This window comes from Arachis ipaensis, chromosome B08 (assembly GCF_000816755.2).
Source record: "Arachis ipaensis cultivar K30076 chromosome B08, Araip1.1, whole genome shotgun sequence".
Classification (NCBI taxonomy): Eukaryota; Viridiplantae; Streptophyta; class Magnoliopsida; order Fabales; family Fabaceae; genus Arachis; species Arachis ipaensis.
In genome coordinates, this window is record NC_029792.2 from 5,773,699 (window position 1) to 5,784,471 (window position 10,773).

Consider the following 10,773-nt stretch of genomic DNA (forward strand, 5'->3'; position numbering starts at 1 on the left):
AAATTATATTTGATAATATATATTAATAAATTAAGGTAAAAAATTACTATTAAGTTTTATATCAATATTTCTTATGATAAATAATTCCACTATTATATATTAATTTAATTATTAAATAGTTGAATTAATATAAATTTGATCCAAAATGAGATTATAGAGTGGAAAATTGAGTGTTGTGTGTTCCACTAAGTGTGGAAATGCAGCACGTGTCGTATTGAGAGGTTAATCCACCGTTAAAAGCAGAGAGCTTTCTATCTCCGTCTCCTTCTCTTCTCTTCTCTCACAAACAAAACATTCTATCCTTCCCTTCGCTTCTCAGTTTTCCACTTTTCCCCCCCTTCTCTCTCTCTCTCTCTCTCTCTCACCCCTCACCTCATTTCCCTCCTTCTCCTTCTCTGTCTCTCTCTTTCTCTCACCATCGCCATCAATACACAACCAAAACCCTAATCTTTCAATTCCTTCTTCGCGATCATCGCTGCGCATTCCCTCCGGTGAACACTTTACCTCCCATTTCTTTCTCTCCGCTTCAAATTTCATTTCTTCTTTCTAATGCTTCCAATTTCTGCGCTTTCTTTTTTTGTTCTTTCTCTTTCTTATGTCATCCGTCTTTATTATGCTCCTCAGAAGGACAACATGTGCATTTAATTTGATTAATTATCTCTCTTGTAACGGTGACTTTGTTTGCAGATTGCTGTCGCGAAGCTGTGAATACCTCTGGGTAAAATTCGACTTCCTAAAAGAGGGGGTTTTGTTTTCTTCATACAATCTTAGGGTCTGATGAGAATTCTTACGGAAATGCAGAGATCGTTTTCCGTGAAGGAACTGGCTTGCAAGAAGAAGAAATAACGGTCCTTGTTCGGCCAAGGTTAGAACACGCGACATACCGTTGGGAAAGAAGAAAGCGGTGGTGGCGGTGCAGTGCTGTTCTTGCAGAAAGAAAAGGTTGCATTTTGGCAAGTGTAGGTAGGGTTGATTAACGATGACTCGCATACTGATTCAGCGAGGGTCTTCTGGGGGTTCTTCAGGTAGTGGTTCTAACCAGAACCCGAATCAGAATCAGGGCCGTTCAGGGCCTCGGCCGGAGCCGGCTTTGCCTGTTCCTCCAGCTGGAAAGGATGAGGAATGTGGAGAGGAGGCGGCGGAGCAGGTTGTTGGTGATGATCTTTTGGAGTATGGTGGGACCAGTGATAGTGGCAAGGCAAACAGTGATGACGGTTTCTTGGAAGGTCCTAGGTTAGAGCAGAGTCACACCGTCTCAGGTGATGAAGTAGCTGATGATGATACTGGTAAAGATGTTAAAGAAGAGGATGCTGTGGTCCACCAAGAATTGATGAGAGGGTTGGGTGGAGAAAAACCTGCATCAGATGTTGAGGCCTGTATTGGGGATACTACTAGCGGTAGCTCGCACCCACCACCGCCACCTGTTCCGCCGCCTAAGCCTTCTGCAAATAACTTAACAAGAAGGAATGTATCAGGGACTTCAAATGCTGTCCATTTAGGATCACCTAGAAAAGCAGCTGCGTGGCCTGTGGTTTCGGCTAGGACTTCACCTGCGGGCTCTCGACCATCATCTCCGAGGGCTCATAGTGAAAATGAAGGGTACAATAGTGCTGACGAGCAAAATCCATGCTTGGGGTCCTCTTATGATGATGTGGTAAGTTTATCTTATTAAGTGAATACGCATTATCTGTTCTTTTATCCTTTCCTTCATATTCACAGTGCTTTATCCTGAGTTGTTGTATGCGGATTAGTGGATAAAACAATACTAAAACAACAAATCCTTACCCCACTATAGGTCGGGTACATGATCACATGATAGTCTCATGTCTGCCCTGATTTTCACAGGAATCTCTTGACCTATGTCTTGATATTCGTGGGTTGATTCAAAGAATACTTCTTTTCAAATGAGGTGATTATTTGTTCCATAACCACATTTTGTGAAGAGGATAACTATGAAGTGAAGTACACACATAAGTTAGTCTAAAAAGCCCAACAGGGTTTAGAATTGTTCCTTTGTTGTTTCTTCCCAGCTATGACTCAAACTCACTGGCCTAATACAACCTATTCATCAAAGATCTTTAGCAATATTTCCTTTGAAGGTTATCTTGGGTGTGGTTGTATGATCAAATCTTTATCCCTTGCTTTGATATTTTATAATGCATTATATTGCATTGCATATTTATATATCAGGGAACAAAGTTTCTATTTGAAGGCTATTACTTCACCTTATTAATGCAACTTTGTTTCTTAATGGCCATCATTGAGATAATCATTTTACATCAAATGACATCAACATCCATTTCAGGAGAAAGAGCGACAGTTTGAAATTGATATTAGAAGGGTGAAAGGTTATGAAGTAAAAAGGATGTTAGAGGATGGAAACTGCCTTTTCCGTGCCATTGCAGATCAGGTGTATGGGGACTCTGAATTATATGATGACGTCAGACAGCTGTGCATAAATTACATGGTATGATAACACTACACTATGTATATATGTCTTTTCATCCTTACTACAAATCTGCACCCTAGTTCCTATCACCATATTTTGGATCTTTATCACTTTATTGCTTAAATACTTTGATGGTGTAAGATAAGTAATACTGGTTTTATGTCTTCAGGAAAAGGAGAGAGACCACTATTCTCAATTTATAACAGAAGGCTTCACGTCATATTGTAAAAGGAAGAGAAGAGATAAGGTAGGGATCACGGTTTAGTTTGGGCAGCTTTTCTTCTGTACTGTACTGTTATTTTATTTTTTGTTTTGTTTTTTAGCTGATAAGATAAACCAACTCCACAGTTTTTGTGGATTTTTAGTTCTTGCATTTGGATATTAAGTGCATTTTTAGTTTGTTGCTGTTTTTTTGTAGTTTTAATTCAATTCAAAACAGTTTACATTTCTATAAATTGTATTCCATTCAGTCACTTGCCATTTCCCTTTTCTGAGAGCAATTATCTTAGTTCTAACCTAGAAGTGGTTGGTTATTCTTATTCGTAAAGTTGTATATGTTAAATAGAGTAAAATATTGGCTTTTAGTCTCTGATGGCTGTGCTCATGCTGATTGCTGACTTTTGAAATATGTGGAAATAGCCAATTTCATGCGATAGACTGCTGAATGATATGATTTTTTAAATCATAATACATTTTGTGCAACTTTAAGATTATTGAATTGAAATATGGCAAGATAAAATCCAAATTATTATGTGTGCAACCCATCAATCTTTCTGATTCCTCTTAAATTTCAATTACCATGTCAGGTTATATTCCATTTTAATGCTACATGCAGTTTTACTTGGTTTGTATGTGTAGATAGGTACTTTAAATTTTTTATTTAACCCTACATTTGTTGGCAGGTCTATGGTAACAATGTTGAGATCCAAGCCATCTGTGAAATGTATAATCGCCCAATTCATATATACTCCTATTCTACAGGTATTGCTTCTGTCTATACTTCTCTTGTGATTGTGGTTTGTAAGTTATTTGCTAATAGTAATGTTAGCTGTTGATGCAGAACCGATCAACATATTTCAAAGAAGCTATAACACTGACACACCACCAATACGGCTTAGTTATCACCACGGACATCATTATAACTCCCTGGTTGACCCACGGCGCCCAACAGTTGGCATTGGACTTGGGTTCAGCTCTCTTCGTGGGGTAAGTAATTAATGTCACACTTCTTTTATATATATATGGGTAGATTGAATTTTACATCAATTAAATATTTATAAAACATCGCTTTTAAGCAAGGATCTTATGAGGCCTATGAAAATGACCCTGCAACTTGGAAATTGACTCACCGATCATTGTTATATCTCTCTCACTATATTGGTTGGCTAATTGTACCCTTTTTTTTGTGCAATGCAGACAAATGTTGACAAAGATCAAGTCAAGGCTGCTATCATAGCTCAACAAAACAATCAGATTGATAATGCAAGTATTTCAAATTGCAAAGTGTCAACATGGTTTCTATATTTCAGTTGATGTTGACGACACCCTTTTTTCCTAACTTCTTTTTACAGGCACTTTTAGCTGAGGGACGGTTCTACTCTGATCTTGAGCTCACAGAGAAGGAAATTGAACGTTCTGTGATGGAAGCTTCTCGTGCTGAGTATCTTGCTGAGGGTATTAAGCAACAACTTGGGCACAGAGAGTCATCTACATCAAATGCCGAGCCATCTTCTTCTGGAGCTAGTGAGTGTCTACTCTGTACTCTCCTACTAGTTGGTCTATTTGCTTCGAAGATAGTGTTATTTTAGTTTCTGTAGGTTGGTGCAGTGTTTAAGGCCTTCATAAACTATGAAATCAAATAAAACTTTGAGCAATTAGAAAATTTCCCCTTTATCTGATATGCAAGTTTTTGTTTTGCAAATGATGATGTATAGATATTATGATTTGTACCCTTGTGATTGAAAGTTGGAATGCATAAGCTAAGTGTGCTTAATGTGTACGTGAGTAGCAGGGTCATCGAATATGGAACAGGGAAAAGAGCAGGACACAAATCAAAGCAGCAGCATACAACTTCTAATGTGTATGGGATTCACTTACCTTCAAGCTATTGAGGCATACAGCATATTTGGGGATGATGTCGATTCTATGGTCTGTTACCTTCTGGAAACTGGTACTAGTAGCAGACGCAAAGGAAAGGCCGCTGAATAAATAAGAAAAAAACTCTGAGCTTTCGATTACATCCAAATTAGATATATCAATGAATAAATAAATATCTTGTATTAGAATTAGATGCCTTTGCTCTTGTCCACGTGTAGTAGTACTGTTAGTAGGAAAAACTTGAGGAAATAATATACTTCCACTTTTAATAGTTACATAAAAAGATTAACTGCTTCCATTTACTTGTTCCTGTGTGCTGTGTGATGCGAAAAAATATACATATGAATTGAAACAATGAACATAAATGACTGCTTCCACCAGATAGTGGTTTATAATTATATCAATGGTCAACTAATATTGCATGTGCTAAGGAATTTAAGAAATCTAGGAACTGAACCTGAATCTAGCATAGTAGCAAGTTAGTATCTAAGGAACCCATTGTAGATAGATAGTGTTAAGGACTATAATGTATCTGCTAAGGGAGCCATTGTCAACTTAAGCCATTATTAATATAATGACGTGTCCACGTGTGTACCGCTTTCTCTTCAGAGTTCAGCCTTTGATCACTTTGATGTTTCGGTAATATAACTTGAGTTTATTTTTAAATCTTCTCATATTTTTTTTTTTTTTTTACCAAAGATATGAAACTCGAACCCGCAACCTCTTAATTGAGTATGGGGAGATAAGTATATTTTTTTATATTTAAGATGTTAAATATATATTTTTTTGCATTTATTGAATTCTTTTTTTAAATAAACTTAGAAAATATCACTTTGGTTAATATTAAAATTTCATGGTTTTAATTAACAACAGAGTTGGTCTAAGTGGCTAGTGTTTGATTTTTAAATGTTCAGATTAGGACGGATTAATACATATTAGTGATTTTCTTGAGATAAAGTTTTATTATTTACCTTTTCTATTTAAACATATATGATTAAAAATAACATTTAATATAACGAAATTAAACAAGGATAACAATCTAGACTAAATATAATTTACCATTTGTTCACAACTTTTAATTATATTTTAATTGTTATTAAAATGTTATTTTTTGAAAAAAATTATTTTGTAAACTATGCATTGTAAATTAAAAATCTTATCGAAAAGCAATTATAATAAGTTACATAGAGTTAAAAGTATAAGGAAAAAAATGGTTTAATTATTCTATTGGTTTTTATAGTTTTATTAAATTCGCAATTAGATCGCTGTGCTTTTTTCCTTTTAATTGACACACTATTTTTAATTTTGTAATTAGGATTTTGTTATTGTAAAAAATATTGAAGTTAATAGAATATTTTTATCCAAATTAAAAATATCCACAATTAAAAATTTAATTGGATCTTTAATCACATATTTTTTAGAACAATATTCGATTAATTTTATTTTTTTTAACACAAAAATAATTTAATTAAAAAATCAAAAATAGTGTAAAAATTTAATTAAAAAAATATAAAAAATTAATTATAAATTTGATAAAATTACATAGACCCACCTGAATAATTAAAATAAAAAAACTAGACTGTGAAAGTTGTATTTTACTAAATTTGTTATATAAAAATAGAGCGAAGTAAAAATTTGAGTACATATAAAGTAAAGTATAATAATCTTAAGAAACTAGATGTACATGTATATGAATTAAATAAAGCATAGTACTTTATATAGTAGTGTCTAGTGGGTAAAGTAGTAAATTAGTTAAGAGGTTGTTTTGGTAATTGCGGGAAAATAGGGGGTTTTAATTTCGCTTGGGGAAGAAGGTGAGAGTGATAGACGACTCCAAAACAAGGAGCTGAGTTGGTTCACCTCTCTTTCTTCTCTGATTCTCCATCCCATTCCATTCCCCCTTTTCCATTCTCACTCTCAGGCACACAACACATCCAAACCCCAAACCCAACCCGCAAAATTCTAGGGTTTGTGTTTGCGGTTCCAAAATGTCTCAGAACGGGAAGCTCATGCCCAATCTCGACCAGCACAGCACCAAGCTCCTCAACCTCACTGTTCTTCAGCGCATCGACCCCTTCGTCGAGGAAATCCTCATCACCGCTGCACACGTCACCTTCTACGAGTTCAACATCGACCTCTCCCAATGGGTTCGTTCCGTTATAATCTCCTTCCTTTCATCGATTCCATTCTCTATCTCTCTCTCTCTCTCTCTCTCTCTAACGCTTTCTCTCTCTTCTTTCTGCGATTACCGTTTGCAGAGCCGCAAGGACGTCGAGGGATCCCTCTTCGTTGTCAAAAGGTCTACTTTTTGTTCCTTTTCCTTCATCATATCGCAACAATTCATGAATTCCACGATCCGATTGCTTTTTGTTTGATTTTTTCAGGAACACGCAACCGCGATTTCAGTTTATTGTGATGAACCGTCGCAATACTGGTTAGTTAGTCCTTCTGCTTTTGTTTTTTTGTCGTCAACAAACTTTTTTTTATTATTTTATAGAAAGAATTTCGCCTTTCTTGTCCCTTTTTGAGGCAATCAGGCATGGTTTGGTGCGATGGTTGTTGGAAATTTAGTATTGCGAGTATCATTTCTCATTTTCTCATTTTGGGTTCTTGTCGGTAACGTAATTAAGTTTCTTTTTTTTTTCATATGCTTCCTGGTCAGAGATAGAGCACGATTTTAGTTATTAGTTGTGATCTTGCCCCCTAATATTGTAGGATTTGGGCTTAGGTATTGGCTATTGGAATTCCACCACAGTTGTTATGTTGCAGTCAATATTGTGAGTTAAAGTGAAATTAGTAATTATGCAAGCTGTAAATATAAGCCTTGTAGACATTATTTTGTGGGTGAGGTATATACTTTGCTGCTACTGTACATGGTGGTTGAGAACTTCCAAATATCCCTATATTTAACCCTGGTCTGTCTGCATAAGCAGAAAATTTGGTGGAAAATCTTTTGGGGGATTTCGAGTATGAAGTTCAGGTTCCTTATCTATTGTATAGAAATGCTGCTCAAGAAGTGAATGGCATCTGGTTCTATAATGCACGTGAATGTGAAGAGGTTGCAAATCTTTTTAACAGGTAATGAAACATGGAAATGCCGAGTTACACATAGATAGTTTGCAATTTTTTTAATTATTATAATTGATATTGTGACTTATGCATTAGTCTAACAGCAAAATTTTTCTCCAATTTCAAAGTTGACAGAAAAGATAAAAGTGAGCTGATTCTGAAGGTTGAGACTTGTCCGTATTGAGTTGAATAAGTTTCACATCAGGCCCATGTATTAATAGTAGCACTTAGAAGTGCAACTTCTTACAACTTTGTATAAATTACCAACTGAGAAGCTGCTGACAGCTGTCTCTAACTAACTACAAACAACAGACCAGGTTAACTTACTCTGACAGTTAACTTCTAAAACAAAACACACAAACTAAGATGGAGAGACCCCCTATGTACTATTGGTTTACATTTTTGATTTTATCTTGGGTGAGCTTAACTTGCATGCAAGGTCTAATGACTAGCAACTTATGACAAGGCCATGTTATGACATGGTTATCTTAATTTTTTTGGTTGGGAGAGGTGATAAGATCATTTGTCTGTTTGACTCCATTCTTTAATCAATTGTTTTCAACATGTATAAATTGCTTATGTTTTATGTTCTATACTCCCACCACATATGCATGTTTCAAGGAAGATCTTTGATATGAAAATATTGGGTAGCCTTGTTACATTATCAGTTTTCTTGCTGCTTAATATTTATATCATTTAGGCTTGGAGGATTATAGCTTAAAAAGCTTACATTAATCATTATGGTGGATCTTGGCACATGGTGTTTTTGGAATTCTAGTATTGATGTTTTTCTTACATTTATTGCAGTGAGTTTGAGGAACTTGAAGCAGTACCAACGTTGGCAGTTATGGATGGTCCTCTTGAACCGTCAGCATTAAATGTTTCCAATGTAGCTGATGCTGTCGATGATCCATCATTTGTAAATTTCTTCAGTGTATGTGCCATAGTGGAGGGTTTAATTTCCATTTTCTACGTCTAAAAATTTGTCAACAGAGTCTTCTATTGATTTCAAATTTATTGACAAACATAATGATATGATGAGATGACACTGGCCCAGGGAGATGATTAATTGTTTCTGGGATTCTCTGTGGTGCTTGACAAAATTTTTTCTTGCCTATTTTTGTATTTCATTATAAATTGATTCAACTTATGATTGATATATCTTGGAGTCTTAACCTTATTTGATTGTCCCTTTTTTTTTTGGCACATTATTTGCCTTTGCTGATTGCTGGACTTGTTTGGACAAACTTAATAAACCATAGGACTGATGTCTATGGCATTATTGTAGTTCTTCATGCCGAATTGGCATTTAGAATTGCAACTCTCAGAAAGAGACTATGCCATGGCTTCCTCATTTGAATATTGGTCATAGATGGGATCATCTATGGAAGCAAGGAAGTGCAAAGTGTTGAGAAAATAATGGTGTGTTCTCGCGTATCTATGATTAATTATCTAGTCTCTTGAATATTATAGTAGTCCAAAATGTTTTTCACCAATAATCGTTTTCAACTTTGTACTTGACGTATCCAAGGTCACTGATCATCTGTTTTTCTATTGAACTTCTACAGTGAGCTATATTTTACCTGAGTTTAACATCATCTGTTGTGGACCCATATAATCCTGCACATGATCGTTTATCTGTAATATTCAGCACAATGATATGCAAACATAGTTTTTCATGGTATGTTAAACCTTTGTAACTCAAGTCTGACTGGGTTAATATTTCCTGATACTTTTATTATTGCAGCAAGCTATGGCCATTGGGAATACTGCAAATGCTCCAATTACTGGACAACTTTATCAGTCTTCTGCTACAATCTCTTCATCTTCCGTGCCAAGTCATGCTGCTGCTCCCACTGTGCCATCCTTGCAGGCACCCTCTATTTCAGCATCTACTCCTTTACTGCCCCAACACGATGCTCCTGAATCCAATAACAGCAACAAGCGGGCTGCAAACCTGGTGAAGCCTTCTTCCTTTTTTGTTCCTCCCCCATCTTCAGCAATGGTGGTCCCGCCTGTGTCTTTATCCACACCTACCGCTCCTCCACTTCATCCTGCTGTTAGCGTACAGCGTCCATACGGTGCTCCACTGCTACAACCATTTCCACCTCCAACTCCACCACCTTCACTTACCCCCACTTCAGCTTCTCTTCCAAACTTTGGTCCAGTGATCTCCAGAGAAAAGGTCCGCGAGGCGCTTCTTGTGCTTGTTCAGGTTAGTTTGCTTTTGGTACCAGTGCTTGATATTCCAAGTTCCAACTATAATGATCATAAGCATGACTGATAGGAAGCAAACAAGTTTGTATGAACTTGTTGTATTCTTTTCTCTGCCATGAATAGGAAGCATTTATTATTTTCTAGTGTCTTTTATATATATATATACATTTTTTTGTTTTTGCAGGACAATCAATTCATTGATATGGTATATAAAGCGCTGTTGAACGCTCATCAATCATGATTTCATGAGGTGTCTATTTACCAAATTGCTGAAGGAAGTGTTTTTTCTTTTCCGGCTGAATTACTTTTAGTATACTAGTTAGGCCAGGCTTTAATTGCTTCTTGAACTCTGATATGTTTCAGGCATGTATGTAAAAATGGGGTGTGTTGTGATTGACCATTTGGATCTAGCTAAGTTTCCTGAAAATGTCATTTATTTTTTCTTCCAAAAACTGATTGATTGCAAATAATCTGCCATAGCTACTGTAATTGTGATATATATATGACATGGCAGGAAATGGTGAGAGACCGCGATGAATGGTTACAGAAATACGGAACTGATTTAACAAAATATGGTGATTGATTCATTGACTGCAGCAAATCTCCAAATTGTAGAGGGGGTGATGGTGTTGTTATTGAGCCTTGTTTTGTCTATTTTATTTTTGTATGTTGAAGACTTGCTTAGCATCAGGGGTCGTTGTTTGAATGAAAATGGACTGTGCAGCATAATGCAAGTAATATAGTAAGCATCACATTGTGTCTGATGGAGTAGACGACACCTATATATTTTAATGTGATAAACCAGTTGTGGCACTATTTGATTATTGTACATTTTGTCATCCAGAAAGTAGAGATAAGCTGCTCCCACTATTTACTTCCATTGGTGGTATATCTTTTTTTAATGTTTTAAATATTGTTAAAAGAATAAGGATTAGGAGTCT

The 10,773-nt window shown here is 35.9% G+C and overlaps 2 protein-coding genes across 5 annotated transcripts; both read left to right on the forward strand.

Moving 5' to 3' along the window:
* Positions 261-4,848, forward strand: LOC107612593 (OTU domain-containing protein 5). Of its 4 annotated transcripts, XM_021108702.1 has the most exons (10): positions 262-491; positions 688-718; positions 802-1,654; positions 2,306-2,467; positions 2,619-2,696; positions 3,352-3,430; positions 3,498-3,655; positions 3,866-3,931; positions 4,021-4,192; positions 4,458-4,848. In XM_021108702.1, exons 3-10 carry the CDS (start codon positions 980-982, stop codon positions 4,655-4,657), a joined length of 1,590 nt encoding a protein of 529 aa, XP_020964361.1. In that variant the 5' UTR covers positions 262-491; positions 688-718; positions 802-979; the 3' UTR covers positions 4,658-4,848. The 4 variants fall into 4 exon arrangements, with proteins under 4 accessions (XP_020964362.1, XP_016169769.1, XP_020964361.1 ...); XM_021108703.1 differs by having other exon boundaries at positions 261-491; positions 688-1,654; positions 4,461-4,848; XM_016314283.2 differs by having other exon boundaries at positions 261-491; positions 688-1,654; positions 3,510-3,655; positions 4,461-4,848.
* Positions 6,344-10,702, forward strand: LOC107612592 (mRNA-decapping enzyme-like protein). Its single transcript, XM_016314281.2, is given in 8 exon segments — positions 6,344-6,693; positions 6,805-6,845; positions 6,931-6,980; positions 7,480-7,647; positions 7,751-7,778; positions 8,423-8,549; positions 9,363-9,830; positions 10,017-10,702. Coding segments are annotated over 8 exon segments (1,098 nt in total). The 5' UTR covers positions 6,344-6,534; the 3' UTR covers positions 10,074-10,702.

Bases quoted from the DNA above. Each gene is read 5' to 3' on its own strand.
- LOC107612593 (XM_021108702.1), top strand. From the start codon at position 980: ATGACTCGCATACTGATTCAGCGAGGGTCTTCTGGGGGTTCTTCAGGT. The intron at 1,655-2,305 runs GTAAGTTTATCT...CATCCATTTCAG, and splicing joins GGTCCTCTTATGATGATGTG to GAGAAAGAGCGACAGTTTGA. The intron at 2,697-3,351 runs GTAGGGATCACG...ATTTGTTGGCAG, and splicing joins AAAGGAAGAGAAGAGATAAG to GTCTATGGTAACAATGTTGA.